The sequence below is a fragment of the Lepisosteus platostomus genome, chromosome 1 (assembly GCF_059453375.1).
Source record: "Lepisosteus platostomus isolate fLepPlt1 chromosome 1, fLepPlt1.hap1, whole genome shotgun sequence".
NCBI lineage: Eukaryota > Metazoa > Chordata > Actinopteri > Semionotiformes > Lepisosteidae > Lepisosteus > Lepisosteus platostomus.
The window spans coordinates 1,131,861-1,154,523 of NC_142611.1; the positions used below are offsets into that span (position 1 = coordinate 1,131,861).

The 22,663-nt window shown below is 44.8% G+C and overlaps 1 protein-coding gene across 3 annotated transcripts; it reads right to left on the reverse strand.

The window, feature by feature from the left end:
* Window positions 1-1,191: 1,191 nt before the first annotated feature.
* Window positions 1,192-20,222, reverse strand: nmu (neuromedin U). 3 transcript variants are annotated; one of them, XM_088633373.1, is made up of 10 exons: window positions 19,890-20,222; window positions 11,482-11,540; window positions 10,873-10,920; window positions 10,706-10,765; window positions 8,734-8,763; window positions 8,573-8,623; window positions 6,236-6,310; window positions 3,464-3,517; window positions 2,480-2,519; window positions 1,192-1,363 (listed from the first exon to the last, which is right to left on the reverse strand). In XM_088633373.1, the coding sequence occupies exons 1-9, from the start codon at window positions 20,038-20,040 to the stop codon at window positions 2,484-2,486; spliced, it is 564 nt and encodes a 187-aa protein (XP_088489499.1). In that variant the 5' UTR covers window positions 20,041-20,222; the 3' UTR covers window positions 1,192-1,363; window positions 2,480-2,483. The 3 variants fall into 3 exon arrangements, with proteins under 3 accessions (XP_088489499.1, XP_088489507.1, XP_088489516.1); XM_088633381.1 differs by lacking the exon at window positions 8,573-8,623 and having other exon boundaries at window positions 19,890-20,220; XM_088633390.1 differs by lacking the exon at window positions 6,236-6,310 and having other exon boundaries at window positions 19,890-20,220.
* Between the last annotated feature and the right edge of the window lie 2,441 nt (window positions 20,223-22,663).

Consider the following 22,663-nt stretch of genomic DNA (forward strand, 5'->3'; position numbering starts at 1 on the left):
GCAGATTCATTCATTGGCACCAGCCCGGCACGTGACAGATTTGATCTATATATACAGTATGTAATATTTTATATACATGTGTTTTAAATGTGGTGTAGTCCATGTGAATGCGAGATATAGCATATACAGAATGATCTTGTTTGACTGCTACTGTCACAGTCGAGGTGAAGAGAATTAATATCTCCCACACTGTCGACTCTTCCTTTACACACTCATCCTCAATGTCGCTATTTAAGACGGCTTTATAACTGACACTGAAGCTTGGGAAGCTGTAGCACAACTCCTAACGCTGGCTTTTGAGTTCTCTGGAGGTCTGACTCCTGATTCCTCTAGATTGGGCTCCTGAACCTGAAAGCCCTGTTTCAGACACACTGCTGCTCCTTTCCTGTCTCTCTGAACACCGTGGCTCCACTAGTGCTGTACTGGTCTCCTTCGCTCCCTGCTACCTCTGTTTCCATCACTCCAATTATATCATTATCGCCTGCTGATGCAGCAGCTTCTGTTTCTTGAAATGTGTTGCTTATAGTCCTGACATTTGTGTAGAGCCGTCGAATTATCTGCTGCTTTGATATTTGGCTCTGCAGCAGCCCCACCCCCTGGCACACAGCTGGTTTAAAGGCAGTGCTCGTGCTCCAGCTGTCTGGAGCGGCTGCAGCCGAGGGAACTCGGAAAAAAAGACTATGGATCGCTGGTTGTCAGTGACCGACCAACGGTGCTTCTACAGGTATCATGCTGAGATTGTCGCAGGTCCTGGGAAGACTTGCTCTTATAGTTTTGTGCCTGTATGTACCCCATCTCTTCATTTTGATTTTTGACAGTCAACATATAAACACACAAGGCTTAAATGCATCTCAAATCCAGTGTCTGCGTGTGCACTCATATATGAATATCTACATGGACATATACATGCAGCACACACATATGGTATATACAGTGTGCATTTAATTTCAAACCAACTTCTGAAACCTGGAACCACGCATTCTCATGAAAAAATACAGCTGTTTACTAGGAATTGTACTGTTATAACAAAACACATTTACTGTACAGTCCTCATTGTCACAGCCATCCTGAGCACTTCTGAAGAATGAGCTTTTAGTTTACTGCCAAACCCCGATGAAAATTACACCAACAATGGAACAGTTCACGATGCTTCTTTTTTAATTTAAATAACAGATTATAGTTAAACAGCACTGTAACCAAAAAAATGTATTTATTCTCGTTTTTTTGTACATTCGAAATTGATACAGAACAAGTGTAAAGATTTTAAAGCTGGTATGGTCCTGCTCAGCTGGGATGTGCTGTGCTGGGGTGATGTTTCCCCTTTCCAGTCCCGGGTTCGAGGGGAGACCAGCGGCCCACAGTTCTGCAAGCACAGAGCATCAGTCAGAGGGCTTGTTTCCCTTCACCTTGTCTTCCACGCAGGACGGCCAGGGCTCAGTTTAATATTACAATAAAACCACGAACCACTTCATATTTTTTGTGAAGTATCTTGGACTATTTCCTTTGTTTCAACTAAACTGAGATGTCCGAAATCTCATTTATTGCACAATAAAATCTAAATGCGTATGGTGCTCTTGTTCCCTGCCCCAGGATCATCCCCTAATGTGCAATCACTCATCTTCCGGATTCAAAATAAAACTTCTTTCTCATCCCTCAGAGGAGCGAAGGATTCAACCATCAAGCACTTCAGATCCACTACTGTGTCATCAACTTGCTAAATCATAAAGAATCCTGTGGCGACTTATAAAAACTCTCATTTAATGAGAACCCAGGAGTCCACATTAAAGCTCCTCAGAGTTTCCCATAAAACTTGCACAGTGTCTGAAGACCATCAATCAATGCAAGTCACTGTTATGTGTTTGTAAAAAGCTTTGGAATGACTATAAACCACAAAGAAAACAGCTGAGTGTTTGTTATCCAGGTAGGAAAAGTAAGGACACAGCCCTGATTTTAGTTATGTCATTATAGTTATTATATAAACATAAGAAAGGTTAGAAATGAGGCCATACTGCCCAATTAGCTCCGTGGGAGTTAGTAGATAATACATCCCAAGAACACAGCTGGGCAGCTTGCTGCAGACCCCCACAACCCTTTGCATAAAGAAGTGCAACTGTTCTTAGTGTTCACTGTACTTCTACTTAGTTACCGCTCATTCCCCTTGCTTTCACTGTCGATTCTGAAGGCATCTACTGGCTTTGCTTTGTCTATGTGTTGGAGGATTGTGAATATACTTGGAATGTATCTGATTGTCCTGGACTGATTCCAGAGCAGTAATATCTATTTTTGTAATTTAGTGATCAGAACTGAACACAGTATTCTATATCAGGTCTCACCAGTGCATTGTTTAACACACTACCTTGATTAAAATGCTACACTTTTAGCTATTTAGCCTGACATCCTGTTTGCTTTTATATCATGAGTTTATTCTTGAAACTAACAAAACGATTTGGAGTTGAACCCCGAAAGCCATCAGACATACCCCTTCAGATAAACGTAGTTGATCTTCTTCCATTCCTTGGCTGCATGTCAAAAGACAACATGTGTTACAGTCTCGCTGCTGAGCTGGGGATGTTTGTCAATATCCTACACAGACAGGGCTCGTCTTAATCAGATGGACTTGGTTTGCAGAAAGAGAAAGCAGGGGAAGGCCGCGATGAGCTTGTGTGTATGAAACATCCTGGGACTGAGAAATATCTTTTACATTTGTTCCAGCTTCTTTTCTTTGTGACATAGCTCAGATGTTTGCGGCGTGTATCTGTATTCATGTTGTAGTTGAAGGAGTTCATTACAGTTCATTCATTACATAACTCACTTGGAAGCAGAAGGCTGTACTGACAGGGGAGTAACCAGAGAAGTAGAGACCATGAGACCTGATTTGAATGCATCTTTGTGTGTGTTTTTTCACAAAGCCCTATAGAAAGGTGGAAGAGCTTAAACAAACTTTTAAAAGCTGTCCCGGAAATCACAAATCACAACACACCAAGCTCCCTGGGGAGAGAGGAGCTTCTTACTAGCTTGACACAATGCAATAATAAATAACATATAACACTCAAATTGTACTATGGAGACACAATTCTAAAATCTCAGAATTAACTATAAAAAACAGATCTGAATCTCCACTCTGCAGCTGGCTCACGGATTGATTCCAGACAGGGAATGTTCTCCCTGTGAAACACCAGGACTCTCCGAGGCTCCGGTTTGCTCCCATGTTCCCAGGATATGCCTGTGTCTACAGTGTGTTGTGTGCCAACAAAATCTATTAACACAACAGCAATAACACATACTGTACAACCAGGCATTAATAGTCTCTTTTGTAACATAAGTAAAGGTCAGGTGAGACAGTGAGTACAATCCTAACCCTACTAACACTGTCAGGAATAAGAGTGACATAAAGAAATCCATAATCAATTTCTCATTGTGCACAGCAGTTTCACTGAAAAATGTTATTTTTTAAATGTCACACCCTAAATAAGAAGTATCCTCGGCTTTGAATCCCACCAGGTCCTTGAAGATCATCCTGAAAAATACAGAGAAGGAATTCATCTTACTGGGTAAAACCAGGTGACACTCAGCTTCCTCTAATCCCACCCTGAACTCAACAGAAACCTGTGGAGTGATTAGCATACACCTGCCGTCCCACTGACGCATTTTCATAGCTGAACAAGTTTCCCTGTTGACTATGCCTCACTAATAAAAGGTATAAAACTTTTTCCGCCTCAGTTCAGGGCAGTAGTGAGCTCTTGGTGTTCCAGATTCTGGGCACATTCTGCCTTGCAGTTTGCCAGACCTGGACAGACTGGCCCATTCGCACACTGACGTGCACAGTCTGGGCGCTGGGTGCTTACGACTTCAGCTGTATTGGTAAAAACGGGCAGAGGGAAGTCATGAAATTTGGTTTGTAAAATCAGGGACTATAAGAATGCCCTCAAATGGACAAGGGCGATCTGCAGCACAGGGTGCCTTCTGGCTTGCTGGTGTGGGCAGACACAGCGCAAGCCTCCTGACCAGCTCAGAGCTCAGGGGTCCCATTGCCTTCTCCACCCAACGGCACCCCAGCGTTTTCCAGGAAGCACGTCTTTGAATAAGTCAACTAACTTTCTAAGCACTCCCTCCGTTTCACACACCCAAAGAGACTGAAGGGGAAAAAAAACATCCTGAAAAGAAATAAAACACTTCATTCTCAAAACATGTACTCAGAGAGTTGTGCATGGAATTATACACCAGTCAGGACCTACAATCAACCTCTTGGAGAAAAGGAGCTTTATTGGGCTGCTTTTCTCCAAGGGGTTGATTGTAGGTCCTGGTTTACTAATAAAGATGACACTATGTTAAAATAACAGTCTCTTTACAAACACATCCAGTTCTCCAGAGTCACACTGGGCACTGGTGAGGTTAAAATTATGTACCATCATGGGCTACCTGATAATAGGTTACGCTGATTAAAAACCAAAAATCCTCAATTACTTTACAGAAACACAAGTTTGCAGAAATTAACAACTAGGACTAAATATGTTTGTGTGTGTGGGGTCTTAAGGCTGTTACCTGGAAACAGTCTCTTCCTCTCGTAACAAGACTGGACTCAGGTTGCCATGGAGGGGCAGAGCGAGTTGTGTTTGTTTTGAACTTGCTCTGTGCTTTCCTGTTTGTGGACTAATCTTAGCTCACAGTGATGAGCGGAGTGGAAATTATTGCTAATGCAGAGGCCCCATTAACAGTGCAATAACCACAAGGCAGGCACACACTTGTGTGGGTTGCTGAAGGCCATGCAGTACTCTGCTGCTCACACTGCAGCTCTGTAACGAACAGTTCTTTCCGGACCCTATGCGGACGACACAATCCGAAGAAGTGGGGAAACACTGGGGAAACGTCATGCAGGAATACGGGGCTGAAGACAGGGGGGCGTGTCCAAGGTGCGTTGGTGCACAGGGGAGGTGTGGCCGAGGCAAACAATCCAAAAGAATAATCCTTAGAGGGTATCCAAAACACAAGAATAAGTCCAAAACCAGGAGATCCATCAGAACAAGGAATTAAAACACGAAGGCCGGGTCGGAACCGGCGGACAGGGAACGGGAACGGGAACAGAGACTAAAACCTTAACTGGACCAGGCGCTTCCAGGTCCCGGACTCGCACGATACGGAAATCAGATGCAGAGCCCGGATGAGCGTAGGCGCCTGGCTTTTAAGATGGGCTGGGAATAGGAAACAGGTGCACAGAATAAAGTCTCACGTGAAAGGGCTGGAGCACCCTTAAGGAGGGGGAACTATAATCGTGACAAGCTCCCACCTGCTGCTCCCACCTGCTGCTGCTCACACTGTAGCTCCCACCTACTGCTCACACTGCAGTGACCAGGATGTGCTAGGAATCAGGCCCTCTTCAGGTAACAGCTGCATTTACTGCCTTGAGTCTACTTGAGAAGCAGGCGTTCAGAGTCAGGGTGCACTCTGCTGATCATATAGCCAGGCTGAAGAGCAACTCAGCTACAGTATTTTCATGCAAAAATCCTGAAATCTGGTACTGGCATCTCTTAGCCACTTTCATGCTGGTCCTTGTGGTTTGTTTTACTTGTTTGTATCATCAGCGGCCTCTTGTATTTAGCAAGATTGTTAGCAAATCTTTACAGGTAATTCTGGAAAACAGTCTTGAAACACTGGCAATTACTGGAACTTCGATTTCAGTGACCTTAGAAACATTTTGTAAAAGTGACAATTGGAGCTCACTGTACCTATCAAAATGTCCTGTACTGTTGAAAGTCTTCTCACTTTTTTAAATACCGTATAAATAATAATGCAATACCCACAAGAGGCAAACTTGTCCTATTATTTTTTAAGAAACAAATAGGTTATTTCTGCAGCAGAGGATTAAATGGACTTCATTTAAGTTGGCACAGATGTGGTACACAGTAGTAGACACTTTTGTGTTGAACGAATGACAAACAGTTCCAGTCAAAAATGTATTTATAGCTGCAAATTGTTTATCTCGAGCATTCAAAACCTTTAAAATGATAATGTAGACAAATTCAGTCGTGAAAAGCAATCCATCCCAGGAATGGAGCATGAAGCCGACCTAAACCCCGTGTCTGAGCGACTCTCCCTAGGGGGTCTGAGAAGCGAGCTGCTGTGATGTGTCCGAACGCAAGCGCATGCGGCGCCGGTGAAGAAACATGAGTGCGGCCCGCCGGCGGGGCTGTGAGGGAGGCGGTAGGAATGGAAGCATGCGGAAGGTTACTGTACATACGTCACTGCGGAACCTCCTCAGTCTTCTCGCATGGAGCTGGGGAACAAGTTGCAGCAAAGGATGCAGCACAGAGGACTGAGAGACATGAACAGACACGTGATAAACAATGGACCGCTGCCCGAGAGATGGCGGCACATCTCCCTGCGCGCCACAGGAACAGTACAGAGAACAGAAGGCAGGGCAACAGGGTATCGTCTTCCTCATACTCAGACTGGACAGATGCACCGGCTGATGGCTTTCAGTACCAACCAAGAACACCTCCAGGGTGTCTCTGCATCCAGTGCATGAACACAGCAGAGAGAGCTAGAAAATGTAACTGAGGCACATCGTGTTCATGCACCGGACATGAAAGGGCAAGTTTCTTTGCAATTGATGTATTTTTAACACCTTCAGTAACTGTGAGCACTCGACAGGCACCAGGCACCTTGGAAGATGCAGCTCTAGAGTGGTTTTAGTAATCAAGCTGGGTTGAAGCAGATGAATGGTGAAATGGTTCTTCCGTGAAGTACAATGTTCACAAGCAAGATACGGCATGACTATAACATTTTCTGAAAATTAAAGAAGTTCTTTATCCTCAGAAAATGTGATTGTATTTCAGATTCTTCCAATTTCCAGCTGTACTGTCAGATTTCCTTCTCTGCTCCTGTTGCACTGTCCTCCAATTCCTCAGCAATTCTAACCAGGTATCGGCTGCTGGCCGAGGGGTCTCAGTTAACTCCTACTCTAAACTCCTGATTGATTAAGGTTCATTTGGTTTCAGCATCGTTAAGCAGGTTCCATCAGGACTCTGCTGATGTTGTGGAGCAACATCAATATGCAGAAACAAATTCGCATTTCATCCATCTGCTCTAGCGCTCTGATGAATTTCAGCAGAATGCCTTGGGCAAAACTGAAATGGTGTTTTTAACCCTATAGTAATAATGACAAAATGTTCAGCTGCACATGAGGGCCTCAGGACACCTCCTTGGACCTTACACAGCCTGCCTATCTTCTGATCCTTTCTAAGGGGCACATGGCATGCAGGCAAGGGAGAAGGAACTCCTCCTCCAGTTCCTCATGGCATCTGCTGACATCGTAGAAAGAACACCTTGACCCTTTCATGTTGCCGGTCCGTGTCCCAGCATGCGGACTCCAGGCATGCAGCTGGCGAACTCGTGCTGGGGGGGTGGGCTGCGTGGAGCAGGGGGCAGAGCGGGGACACAGCGGGGACACGGGGAGGGAGAGAGAAGCAGTCTGGGCGAGCAGGGACAGCGCACAGGAAGAAAGCAGTAAAGAGGGGTGCAGGGAGCGATTGACAGAGATGCAGTGACCGGCCTTGGACTGTGGCGTTAGGGTTTGTATGGATGTGTTGCAGGGTTTAAAATGTTGGGCTGGACTGACATGGTCATGACTGGTTTTTAATGTATGTGCTGACTGTAGAGGATTTCTCCAAAGACTGTTGCCACAGGTGACCCACGTGCAGCTGTACTGCTGACGATATCAGGTGAGGTCTAGCGGATATCAGAAGCACCCTGATAAAGGCTGGCCTTCTGTTGCTTCACTCTAAAACTACACTTTGTGCTTCTCAATGAAGGTACTAAGTGGGGTTTTGTGTCATTACTTAGCAGTATCATGAAAACATAGAGTGACAGAAATATGAAAAAAGATGGACTGTTTCCTTGGAGACCATACTCCTTTTAACATTAAGATGTTGTTCATTAATATAAATACGTACTGATGTCCCCGCAAAGACAATCTGCCAACAGTGAGTTGCTATTTCTACCAGTTCTCAAACTAACGTTTCCATTTTCAAATAAAGCACTGCCGTTAAATTAAAAACAAACAATGTGGCACTGCTTGAGTGTGCAGTGAGTTGTGTTTGTTCTGCTTGGCTGTGCAGGGAGGTGTGTGTGTTCTGCTTGGCTGTGCAGGGAGGTGTGTGTGTGTTCTGTTTGGCTGTGCAGGGAGGTGTGTGTGTGTTCTGTTTGGCTGTGCAGGGAGGTGTGTGTGTGTTCTGTTTGGCTGTGCAGGGAGGTGTGTTTGTTCCGTTTGGCTGTGCAGGGAGGTGTGTCTGTTCTGTTTGGCTGTGCAGGGAGGTGTGTGTGTTCTGTTTGGCTGTGCAGGTAGGTGTGTGTGTTCTGTTTGGCTGTGCAGGTAGGTGTGTATGTTCTGTTTGGCTGTGCAGGTAGGTGTGTGTGTTCTGTTTGGCTGTGCAGGTAGGTGTGTGTGTTCTGTTTGGTTGTGCAGGGAGGTGTGTCTGTTCTGTCCTTTCTGGTTTGCAGATGTTGTAGAAAAAGCTACAGGGCTTTCTATGTAAGCGGACACACAATCCAAGAGAGCACGGGCTTAGCAACTTACCGCAGGGTCAGAGCTGCCTGAGTTGTGGCTCTTTGTGTAATGAAATAAGAACTGCACAAAAAAGTTGATATGTTTTTTTTTTTTACCAAGGTGCCTACACAGATGTACATTTTCACTTAACTCATAATGGAAGATTTTGGAATGCCTCTGATGTTGCTTACCCTTTTACTCTGCTCCTTTGCTCGTTCATCCTGTAAACAAAGGGAAAGGAATATGGGCTCAGGTGTTTCCAAATGCTTTTCACTTAAACCAGTGGACAACAACAACTTTTGCTCATGCAGGCACATAACAGCACACCTACTGTATGAGCAAACTATATAAGCTTTGCCTGCACCTATACTGTATATGCCTTGTAAAAGTAGCTTCTCAAAGTGCTTTACAATAAGAAATAAAACTCTCAGGGAGGCTAGAGCTCTAAGAACGCTTGATCTCAATGTAATTAGTTAATTCAGACTTTAATACAGCTATTTGTTATTTGTGATTAGATTGTATGAGATCACTTTCAGAGTCACTATATAAGACTATGTAAAAGTTTAATTATCACTATCATCACCACGTACTATGTGTTGTTTGATAGAACTGTCGTTCACTCTGTCCTAAATATTAATTGTTAAACTGTGAAACAAGGACACTATGATGAAGATGGTTTATGCCAAACCTAGTTGTGTTTAGAATTGGAGTGCTAGCCAGATTCACCATAAAATCACAATCACAGATTACTTCAAAGGCAAATTACTATCTTGGGTCATGAGAAGTTGATTAGTCAGTCTGTGAGTCACAAAGGAACTCATTAAATTACCAGTTGAGAAATAAGAACAGAATGGAAAATCACCAGGGGTTTGTGAGATTATAGAAAAGATTGTGACCAAATAGAATCAAATTCTGTCTCAAAGCAGTTGGTTAATGAGTGCTACTAAGTCAAAATAAACACGTTTTGGACTTTCTTTACCAATGACATGGTAATTTCATAGCCTTTCTGTCTTGAAGAAATCACTTAATTTGATTAAACAATAATGATCCTCCAGGATATTGTTCTGGGAGAAAAATCCACTAAATCGGTTGAAATCAAAGCCGAGAAACAGCAGGAATCTCAGAGCGATCCTGTCCTCCGTCGCTCAAAGGTTTATGATGTTAAAATGAAATAAAGTACCAATAATTCCTGTCTAGAGAACGTTTCTAGATTATAGGCATCTTTCCTCCTGTTACATGTGATCTGAAAGAGTCTCTGTTCATTTTCCTGCCTTGATTAATTGCCAAGCTCATAAACCCTCTGAGACATATAACTGAAAATACAGGAAAAGCCAATGAACACTGAGCCATGGCCTTTTGCCCTCTTGGTCAAGCATTATTCTGCAACAATAATATATATAATATATATATATCATTTACAGCATACTTCCAACTTAATTTCCACCAATTTACCTCTGAGAATGGCCTTCAGATGTCAATTTACAGAAGATAAGTTAGTTAAAACAGAGAGACACCAGCTCGTCTCTCACATCTGGGGAACAGGAGATTCAGCCATTGCTGATAAGTGGTTCTCCACTCAGGTCTGATGGAAGTGTAGGAAGAGGAGAATTTCCATCTCTGAACCTTTGATCATCTCGGACGTCCTCATGGGTGTGGACAGCCCACGCGCTGCCACCCTTGTGTACAGAGTCTCCCTGCTTCAGCCTTTTTCTTACAGGAAGGTGTGCCCTTCGAATCACAGGTGTGAACAGGTACCCATCACACCTCCCGCACATCAGCCACACAGCAGGACATGAATCAATAAATCCATCTGCTGCTCTTTCTTTTAGATTTTTGGTATAATTGTCCCGCACGTAAACAGTTTAGGACAGTCAAGCAGGTAAAGGAGAGGTGTTTTTTTCCTGTGGTGCCTTCCTGTTTGCATTCTTTTAACACAGCTGGTATCATTGTCTGAGCAATGGCAGACAGCTCCCTGTCTCATTTACCCTGACTGTCCTGTATCTCCTGCTGTGGTCAACCTGCGAGTGCTGGTCAGTTGATATTTCTGACTGCTGCTCTGTAGACAGATTTACCAATCTCCCTCCCTGGATATCCCATGGCAACGCACTCTTGAAAGGAAAGGAAAGCATGCCTGCAGTTCTTTTGGAAGGATGCTGTCCCTACCTGAGACTTGTGTACGATCCCCATGACTGAGTAGCAAAGTTCTTCCAGGACGCTGGGCGCCTAGCAACAAGACACAGAGCATGAGGAGGGGTTCAGCACATTCAACTTCACTGACTTCACTGCAAACTGCTCACAATTTTCTAGAACCAGACCCAGATGCCACTCACCTGAGACTGAAGGTCAGCAGAGAGGTAAGAGGAACAGAGGTCATCTATCTACAGAAGGAATCGCATGTTTTTAAAGTTCTCGGGACGAGTACAAAGGATGCAAGTTTAGTCCTGTGGATAGTCTGGTTCTCTGTACAGAAGGAACTGGCCCTTCATTCACTGTAATTAATATCTTTTTGGAACAATTAGGAAAAATTTAACTTCACTACGGATCCCTTTCATTTCTCAAAAAAATAGGAATGTATTGTGCCCATACTTGTGATGAGATTAGTTTAGTGTGTGAAGGAAGTAGAATTTCTTTACAATGCTGGTAAGAGCAAACTCCCCCCGGGAGTCCTCAAGGGGTCTCTGCAATACATTGCAAATGCTCTTATAGTTAAACACTGCCTATAATCTTGCTTAAGTGTTTATTAGAATTGCACTAATATAAATGTATCATAACATATAAAATCTAGATGCATAATAGGTATTTTATATTATACAGTATATCTAATACATGGGTAATTAACAAGTGCCCTTATTGCAGAATACATACAGCACATATGATTATGGGAAGCCCTCAACAGCCAAGTGCCCCAGCAGAGAGCACTGTGGCAGCGCCGCCCTCACCTCGCTCCACAGCTGGAGCTCCTGGTCTGCCTGTGGTCCCTGCAGCAGGGCCGGGGCACCTTGAGAGACACAACCGACAGCAGACACAGGGGCATCGTGAGTCCACATGAACAAGAGGCCTCCTCACGAGCTGCACCACAGTTCTTTTACTCCAAATACCTCCTCGACCTGAAACAGGGCCATTCATCCCCAAGAATCCCAAGCCCAGTGCAAAACGGGGGGCGGGGATCCCTCTACATCATGCACAGCAGGCTGGGTGAGGAAGGGAGAAAGAGGGGATTTCAGGAAGGCCAGACTGCACGGAATCTGCTCATGACTCAGCTCTTCCAGATCCCAAACCCCCACTCTTACAGACAGTGCCATGGGAGCTTGTCCTCATGACATTATCTGGTCAGTTCTGGTGCTGAAGGAAGAGCCCCACTTATTGATCGAGGTGACAGATCCCCCTTAGAAGGCAGAGCTGCAGAGGAACTATTTCACCCCACAGCTCCCAGCTGGCCCGCCCACCAGGTGTGAGCCTGGTCAGGACCTGGATGGGAGACTCCTGGGAAAGCTGAGGCTGCTGCTGGAAGAGGTGTTAGTGGGGCCAGTAGGGGTCGCTCACCCTGTGGTCTGTGTGGGTCCTAATGCCCCAGTGTAGTGACAGGGACACTGTACTGTAAACAGGCGCCGTCCTTCGGATGAGACGTAAAACCGAGGTCCTGACTCTCTGTGGTCATTAAAAATCCCAGAGAGTTTCTCGAAAAGAGTAGGAGTGTTACCCTGGTGTCCTGGCTAAATTTCCCCCAGTACTTTACCCATCATGGCCTCCTAATAATCTCTGAACTGGCTCCGTCACTCTGTTCTCCTCCCCACTGAGAGCTGGTGTGTGGGGAGAGGACTGGAGCATCATCCAACTGCTGGTGGAGGGGATCCCCATTACCTGTAAAGAGCTTCGAGTGGAGTGTGCAGAAGAGTGCTTTAGAAGTGAAGGAATTGTTCATTGTTATTATTAACTGCCCCTTATTAAAGGAGTTAGACAGCGAACGGACCACCCTGATGTTATTAAACCTTCCCAGTGGAAATAATAATAATAATAATAATAATAATAGTAATAATAATAATAATAATTGCTTACACTTATATAGTTCTACTCTGGACACTCCACTCAAAGCGCTTTACAGGTAATGGGGATCCCCTCCACCACCCCCTGTATGCAGCCCCACCTGGATGATTCACCAGTACTCTCCCCACACCCCAGCTCTTTGTAAGTTTTGGTGTTTTCTCTGACACAAATCATTCACCTGTCACACTACTGGCCTCTACTAAATAACCAGATTTTTCAATTAACAACATACACCCCATTTCTGGCAGTTGTTTCTTTATTCTTTGTTATCAAAAGGCTTTTGCCTCGCCAGTCCTCGCCAGTGGACTTATTATTCCCTTAAGAGCTGATGTTGCACATTCTGCTGCCTCAGGCTGCACAGGCTTGCCTGTTCCTCAGGGTTTTTAAGGATTGCTTGCAGGATTAATCTTTCTGCTCTTGCCGATATGTGAAATTGTCTCCTAGATCTGATTAGAGCCCTGCTGCTGTCCCCCTGCTCAATAATAGATCTCCCTGCACATCTGAGGCTTTTCATTGCCTTCTGCCTGTAATTTAATTTATTTTATAGTAACTTCATCAATTTTTTGACAACTGTGTGTCTTTCTCTTCCCATTGTAAAATCAATGAGCGTGCTGTTCACAGACTCTTCATGAGTTGAAAATAAACTGCACTGTGGTTTTCCCAGCTATTAGAGTGCAAGGGACCAGACAATCAGAGGGCAGGACAGTGGCGCAGTGGTCAGCATTCCTGCCTCGCAGTGCTGGGGCCCTGAGTTCAATACCTGAGGTCCTGTCTGTGTGGGGTTTGTATGTTCTCCCTGTGTTTGCATGCGTTTCCTCCCAGTGCTCTGGTTTCCTACTGGTTTCCTACTTAGCTTCTGGGAAAACTGCCCTTGGACTGAGTGTGTGTGCACATTTGCATCTGTCTGCCCTGCCATAGAATGGTGTCCCCTCCACGGTGTACCCCGCCCTGGGCCTGTTGCTTGCTGGGATAGGCTCCAGCTTCCCCGCCACCCTGAATTGGACAAAGCGGTGCTGGATGACGGATGGATGGAAGATTAACGGTTTACATCCCCAGATATCTGCACATGATATCGCCATCCAGAGCACATGCACGGAGATCTTGTGAAAGCACAAGCGGAAGCTCCCGGGAAGGGACGTTTTGAGAGTACCGAACAATCTGCCCAGCCCAGTAATACAATGTTACATTACGTCCACCCCTGTCATCAGCAGCGATTGATGGGAAATCCATCAGCGACTGCTCCTCGGCCTCGACAGTTCAAGGCCCTGAGCATGGAGGACGGCGTCTGCTGGCCACATGGCCACACCCACACCCAGGTCAGGGTGGCTGAAGCACTCCACACTGGGTGATAAACAATGCCTTCATCGAATGGGACAGTGCACAGATACACACAGACACTGACTACCTCATTACTGATCTGACTACAAACAGAACACACTGTGCTCACAGACAGCTGACAATATCCAGTGCTCCAGACACACAACCCCATCTACACATTTTGACACGCCATTCGATTCACAATATAACCAGTGGGCTATTCACCATCTGAGGAGGTGTCCTCCAGTGTCCTCTAGTGGCGGCACTCTGGTCATTACAGCCCCCTCACAGGTCTCTAGTGAGGTGACATCTGGTGTCATACTGTAGTACATCTGGCCCTGTAATCAGCAGTGATGGTAAACCAATCTAAACCAAACCGTCATCATCAAGATCATTACGGCTTTATTGGATATGAGTGTCACTTCTTAGTCATTGTTCTCCAGCCCTTCTGCGAAGCACATCAGACAGAGAAGCACGAGGCCAAATGTGGAAATCCAGGGAGGTCTTTAGTCAGGACACTGAGAGATAGATGGATAGACGAAGTGCCACAGGATCTTCACTGACCAAGACGAGACCTCCTTTGGCATCTCATCTGAAGGACAGCGCCTCCTACAGCAGCGCTCCCAGTACTGGGTATTGGAGGACACTGGTGCTGGCAGCTCCAGTCCAGAGAGCCGCCCCCCCTGCTGGTCCACCAGCGCGCGACTCGGACAGTGTGGCAAGTAAGTCTGACGTCCCATGGCTGAGAAACTTAACTGCCAGTGAGTCCCCTGAAGCCGACACACAGAATACATCAAGAGGTGTACAACATTGCACATTTTCTATCCCACGAGATGGCTGATTCACAAGAAGTAATTTCTGGGAGGCGAGGAGAAGGGGAAGGAGCAGGTGAGATACCGCTGAGTATGAGGGGCAGAGAACCCTGAGCATGGCCATCGCTGCTGGAGAGGAGGAGATGCTACCAGGGCAAGTTCGCAGGGCAGCGCCAGGGAAAAGGAACAGGTAAAGGTTTATTCCTGCTGAAAGGAGAAGAAAGGAAACACAATGTTTCGGCTGTGGAGCCTTCTTCGGGTGTGGAGGAATTAACGTAATAGCATTCAGTATTTTGAAGATGCTCCACTTTGTACAAAGAAACATCCACACCTGAAGAAAGCTCCACAGCCGAAATGGTTATTTCTGTTCTTCTCCTTTCAGCAGGAATAAACCTTTACTCGTTCCTTTGCAGCCTACGCATGCTGACGCAGCTGCCCACCTGAACTATTGCAGGGAAAAGACTCTCTGCTGCTCTGTCAGTATGTTCATACAGATCAGTAGTTTCTGTTACAATAGTTTCCCAGGTGTCTAGCAGCAAGGGTTGATGAGACAAATGTTGGCTTCTTTTGTCCAGCTGTGTAAATGCATGCAAATGAAAGCTGATTTGGACTGAAATGTCAAACAGTCAAACAGATTCATTATATGAATAATACTTTCTCTCAGGTATCCCCAGCTAGCGCAGTCAGTAAAGCAGGAAACTCTGAAATTCAGGATTCACATTATGAATCTTTGCCGGCATGAAACAGAGGACACAAGTGGAAACTATAACTTCTACAAAAACTAAGGACAGGAGGTACCCTGTGGTTAAAGATAAAACCCTGGTTTCTTTCAAGACACATCTGGATGAGGTCCTGAGGTCAATTAGCTTCTAAACTTCAGATAAGCTGGATGGGCAAAATGACTTCCTCTTGGTTGTAACTTATGTTCGTATTTTTTGAGAAAAGTTTTTTCTTATAATACATTGGTCTCATGGCACACACAAGAAAGCACCACATGGCAGTTTTCAGCAGCTGTCAGGCTGGCAGTATTCCTGTCTGTCAGATGAATATGAAGACGTTCAGTAAGAATCGGGGGCTTTTCTGAGCACACTGAGGGTCCTGGGACGTGGGCTTGTTGTAGGGTTTCTGCACAGAATGGCTGGAGGTGAAGAATGTGCCCACAAGCCAGAGCCTGACATGTCTAGGCAGTATTCGGAGAAATTGGCTCTTAACACGGAGGAGATGCTGCACACTTTGTCTGTTCGAGTTCTGACACAGAGGTTCAAACTGCGAGCTGCCACCAGTCTAATTAAATCTCGTTTTCAACGTCCGAGACTCTCTGTGCAGGTCAAAGACGATCACCTTGCCTTTACAAAATAAGATGTTTCTTTGTACAAATTGAAGCATCTTCAAAATACTGAATGCTATTGTGTTTATTCTGCATCTGAGAATCTCTGTGGAGATGAGCGTTGTTTGTGTTTCGTGAAGCAATTTTTACCGACTGTGATGATTGCAACTGATGAATAAATAAGTCAAACAATCCAGTAAGCATATACTGTATATTTTTCTCAGATAATAGCTTGTTTTTGGGCTGAAACAATGTATTTGCGATTTAACGGATATTTAGCTATAACGGACACCCTTTCCTCTCTATTAGTCTGTTAAACTGAGGGTACACTGTGTGCATTAGATACATTACACCTGTGACAGTGGAGCACACCTCCCACTGCACTGCCCACTCCGCGGCGCGTGGGAATGTGCAGGTTCCACACCTGACGCCAATCAGCGCTGCGCTTTGAGATCCCCTCGCGCTCGCCCACGGCGTTCACGTCTCTCCCACCGGCGACACAAACCAATCTCTCCCATCGGAGGAAGATTTCTCTCCTGTACCAGACAGGAACTGTACCAACCGAACCTTCTGCAGGCGACTGCACACCGGCACACCGCAGGGAAGACAACACGCGCTCTGCCGGTGTTCAGGCAGTCTCCTAACACTACCGACACTCTCGCACACCGGATTTGCATCTCATAAAAGAAAAGCAGAGAAAGAAATACATAAACTAGTGATAGTTAAATGCATATAGTCACTTATTACAGAGCCTAGGTTTTCCACAAAAAAAAAAAAACATTGAACGTGTTTAGATAGGTCTGAAAAGATTGGAGTATCTTGAACTGCCATGAACTCTCCCACTGTAGTACAAACCGGCTGAGTGTTAGATTAGACTCCGTGCCCCTGTGGACAAAGTGATACTGTGTTCCTCCGTCCTGACACCCTGACGCTGGGCTCCTCCCCTGCTGATAGTCACTTAGTTTACTGTCTGCTTCCTCCTCTTAGCGCATCTCAGTCTCGTCTTGTGTCCTGTTGCTTTACGAATCATGAGTCTTAAAGGAAACAGAACTGGAACAACAATTCTGTCCAATTCCTAAAATCGGATATAAACCATATACAGAATATCAGAATTTAAAGCTCGAAACGGATTAATACCTGAAATGCCTGTAGTATAATCTTTAAACTTTAAACTTCAAATTATTATTAATAATATTATGATTTTTAGTCATTCTAGAGCTTTATCACAAAGTCAAAAGCTTCTTCTGAAGATGTGATACCATTTCGGTAACATTGTGTGAAGGATATAATAATAATAATGAATAATAATAATAATTGATTACACTTATATAGCGCTTTTCTGGACACTCCACTCACAGTGCTTTACAGGTAATGGGGATCCCCTCCACCACCCCCAGTGTGCAGCCCCACCTGGATGCTGCACATTGGTAATATGAATGTTTCTTACTGTTTCCTGTTACTGGCAATCTGTGAACCACCCTCTTCATAAATCGGCACAATGTTTGTTTTGAGATAAAAGTAATTAAAATTTAAGTTTTCAAAATACAGATGATTATTGAACTCCAGCCTTAAATAGCCTTGCGAGGGATGTGACCAGGTTAACATTAGCAACTTTAATCAGTAGCGCCAACAGCCAAGCAGAGACAAACACCTTCATGAACACAACTGGACAACCTGCATACAGTTCAGAAATCAGCTAGAATAACTCCCCACAACCTCTTAGTTTTTGCAGAAATCCCTGTTTGGGAACACTTCATTCTTTAAAAAGAAAAGCTGGTTCATGCTTTTCTTTCAAGACGAGAAAATGATCTAGCGGCTTGCTGCATCGGAATCCTTACCAGACTGCAACATGTCTAAACTCTTCTGTCTGTATTTCATCAAGGTCTGGCTCTCACGAGGATACAGAATGTCCAATTTATATCTGACACATCTATATTTCACATATCTGGGCAGGTTCTGGAACTTGAAAGTGCAGATTTTGAAACTATCAGAAGTGTAGATTTGGAAAAGATCATTAACATCGTTCGACATGTTCATGACCGATTGTACAAACGTCAATCGTGACGGATTTTGCTTAAAAACGGTAATTAATAAGAAGACCTGTAATGATGTGTTTACAGTATCGCAAAATAAAAGTCCCACGATTGTCCTTCAATGTAATTTAATACATCTGAGGTTTTCTAAACAGGTTTTGTTTTATTACATAAATAAATGTGTCAGATATACAGTAAATGGGAAGTTCTGTTAGACTCCTGTTTGGCGTCTTTACATTGGTTTCCACGGAACATTATAATGGATGACAATGACTTCTGACACACAGCACTCTCTGAATGTTCAAGCCCTTATTGAGGAAAACTACAGTATACCCCTGAGCCCCTCACGCCTGCTCTGAACTTGAATGAAACTTTGTATGTTGACCAAGGACTGAATAACATCAGTTTTTTATTGGGACGTCCGTGTTGTGGCTCGCGGCACCGATACGTACAGTATACAGACTTCGACAAGTACAAAGTACGATTAAAATCACACCAATTTTTTTTAATCTGTCTTTTCTAAAACTGTTCGTTGAGCTTTGCCTATCTGTTTCTTTGCATCTGTATTGCATGCCCTACTGCGCATCGTGCGATTATATTCTGAAGGGCGCTTTAGAAGTACAGTGTTAATGTACCCCTGTTTCTACAGCTCGCCTGTGAACTGTCGGTCATCACCTCGACTGGTGTCTCATCCGCGCTCGACCTTGGTCTCAACCCGCCCGCTCGCCGCTCACTGCCCCGGCTCCGACACACGCTGTGAACCGTGTCTCCGTGACGTGAGGCTACGGCTGTTTCCAGGGTTGAAACAATGGCAGTTTGTATTTTTAAGAAAAGACACAGTGGTTAAAGAAACTTTTTTTTAAATAAATAAAACAGCGCGGTTTTCCCTACTTAAGCCACCGTTAGGCACCACTCACTTTACTGCTTAGCTACAGTACTTCTGTTCCCGCGCCACAGCTAGTAACAGAAGCGGAATATTTAGTACAGACATACCAAGTCGCACAATTTGTGTACAACAAAAGTACAACAAATACACTGGCATGCGGATATGTCAGACAACATTGCGGCGTTTCTGACTGAACGCAGTTCATGCTGCCTCTTTTGGTTGTAATGAGATCTCGTCTGTAGACCGCCTGTGCGCCTTACAAACTTTACTGCCTGTTTCTTTCTTTATACATGTAAAACAAGATTTTCTGTGACACTTCTGAAATTGTACATCAAGGAATTTGGCTGCATTAGAGACCATTAGAGACCAGTAGCGCCGAAATCGAAAATGAGATCGCTGACAGAGAACACACTTTACTTCTGAGAATTAATCTGTGCACGTACAGAGTAGCTCTGATAGAGGTGGTTTTCTATTCTCAACGGTTACAATTTGTTATTGGACGTTATCTTTCTGTGTCCCCATCAATCTAGATTCACAAACGCGAAAAAAATGTAGGGTTATACATACATTATTACTAATACTCTTTGAACTCACTGAGTTCACATTTGAAGAGAGCAAGCGAAAAACTTCAGGTATCGCATTTCAAGGTGCTTTTTAAATTCTGCAAAGCTTAAGAATGATACGACAACAATGCTGATATTTGCGCTAACAAGCGCAGGAGGTGAACAGCTCCCGGGAAAAAAGGAAATGGGTCTTGATCACTCTGAGGTAACGCTTTAACTATTTTTTGCCCGCCAAATACGTCTTTTTCCGCGATCACCAAATAACGCGCGTCCTTTAAGTCCGAACTTCACAGCATCCTAAACACACAAACACACACAAACTTCACAGTGCTTCAGCGCAGTGGGAAAGCAGTCCTGAAACTTACTTCTGCAGGCGGGGAGAGCCAGCAGCAGGACGGCCAGGGTCAGGACGGCGGCGCAGTGGGGCTGCCTGCCGGCGCCGGCACTGGCTCCGCACCCGGCTGGACAGCTACCGGGCGCAGGCTGGTGCGGGCACGGAGCTGGCTTCATCGGCATGGTCGCTGGCGAGGAGATACTCTGCAGTCGGCGGCGGGCTCCCCTCTCTTGTTCCCGAAGGCTCTGAGAGTCCCCCCTCGCTATCGGAACAGTTTTAAAGCTGCCTGGCCACACCTTTCCCGCGTCAGCAGAAGCGCGCACGCAGAGCCCTCGGGGGTCCGGCACCACGGCGACCTGCGTCGCACCTGCAACCCCCGGCTTCGTTGACGCCCATGCGTCGCACTTCCTGCCGATGTCTCTTCCCTGGCGGTTACATTCAGATACTCATTCGGTATTTTGGGGGAAGTCAGTCAAACAAGGCAGGCACAAGGCAGTCTCTCTGCTGAAAGTATGACGAGTGTTTTAGAGCCGAGTGTTTCTGTTCAGGCGTTTTATTAAATAAAGATGTAACCAAGTCCATTAAGATAAGATCACTTTATCGGCCATATACAGCTTCATGTTACAGGAATTTGTCTTTTCGCGGAGCCCAATTTGCTCTCCATGAGACACACGTACGGGGAGAGAAGCTGGGGGTCAGACATTTATACGGCGCCCCTGGAGCAGTTGGGGTTAAGGGCCTTGCTCAGGGGCCCAACGGAGTAGGATTCCTCTGCCGGCCGCGGGATTTGAACTGGTAACCCTCCAGCTGCAGGGCGCAGATCCTGAGCCACAGAGCCTCCGCTCCGCCCATTAAGAACAGCTTTGTTACTAATGTGTTTGAAAATATATTATATTTTTAAAACAAAGCACCTTTTATCTTCACTGTGTTCTGTGTTCATTATGTGAAATTTTGAATATTTTCAAGCGGACATTAAGTAGAGTGACTAGTATACATTTACGGCAAATTTACATTTTCATAAATTTAATGTTTATACATATTTTTTATAGTTCAAATGCAAAGTGCAAACGCCAAGAAATACAATTTAAAAATGTTCTCTTACAGTGCGTTACTTTATTTTTTCAACCATTCGTTTAACAAATTCACAAAACATTTATGATAAAATGATAAAAACTGTTTTGTGTATATGACTTTCACTCTTATGGAAAACAAAAACATTCCCGAAGAATAAATTGAAAAACCTGGAAATCGATTACTTAAATATAGAAAAACTATGGTGGAATGTTTCGTGTAAAATCTATTCCTCATTAGAATGCAATTTTGAGTGCGTGTTAAATGCAAATCTGATTCATAAAAAGGATCAAGTACGTTTTCAGCACCCAACTGTCACGGACAGCTCCAGTTCTCTAGCGCTGGATTTCAAATAAGTTTCTAGAAGACAACAGCGATTGATCTGATTGAACATAAACTAAATAACCACAACAACAACAGATCTGTATACCGCACGGTTGGCACCTAATTATCTACAGTACCTATCGCGACTGCTGTATAAACATTCGTAAGGGTTGAACGTCCTGAGGATGACACTTAACGGAAAGGTATTTGTTAGACGTGCTGTGATATTTGAAAGTCGCGACGTCTGACGCCTCAGAGAGCGATGTACTGTAATTCGTGATAATTATTTTGTAGAGGTTGTGAGGCTTCCTAATAAACATGTACAGTACTTCCACTCTGCAGCAACGTAGAGGTAAGGCACTTTACCTCACCGGGGAGAGCAAGAACGAAACGCTTGTCGGAACGAATGAAATCGAAGAAATGTTTGCTGTAAAGGCAATATAACGTACGTAACACAGAATAATACTGCGAGACGAATTCTTAGTCCGGTGCCGCTAAAACGTATAACAGGAAAACATCAGAATCGATGGTACAAAAACAGACGTGTAGAGCAAGTGTTTTCGGTTGCCAAGAAAAAAAAAACTGCATTAGACTGTAGTTAGATTCACTACATTATGTCCAGAGAATTCAGCAGGACGCTCAACAATTAATGCAATTAAGCCATTATGTGATCGATGTTATAAAAGCACCTGAAGGTTCCTGACCTCCGCTCGGCTCCAGTCACACGCACACAAACACAAAGACTGTCCAAACGAATCGGTTTTGAGAGAGGTTTGATGAACTGGTCATACTGACCCTTTTTTATCTTGGCATGGTACCGTTTGTTTTGTTGTTCATGTCGTCAAATAGCGGAAATAATATTTTGCCGTCACTTAAACAGTACATACAAGTTAAATTAAGTTATTATCAACGAAGAGGCTGTCAGCTTCATCCGAGCCGAGTTTGGAGTGTCTCCTTGCCGGGACAAGAGCAAACCTTTGTTGTTTTTCGTCCTTATTAACCATGACTTTCTTTCACTGACCTTCACCTTGGTGAAGCACTGCTGTCATGCTCCTGACAGACAGACAGCTGCACAGACATAAAGACGGACTGATGGAAAAAAACAAAACATCCCTGAGTCACTGTTTCCATTTTCTCTCAAAATGAGCACTTGGGATGGTCAGTGGCTTGCCTTGTTAAGACAGGGCTGAAGTCATAAATATGACAAGGATTGTGTTTGGGGAAAACTGGCAGACTGTCCGTTGTGTGCTGTGGGGAGTGTCGGGAGAGATGCAGCACCAGCTTCATGCTGTGTGAGGGGGGAGTCCACAGGGGCTGAGTGCGGAGCTGTGTGCGAGCAGCTCTCCGGTGTCCGCCTCGTGCTCCTGAGCCCCACTCGCTCTCAGACAGCACAGCAGCGCTGCGGAGGCT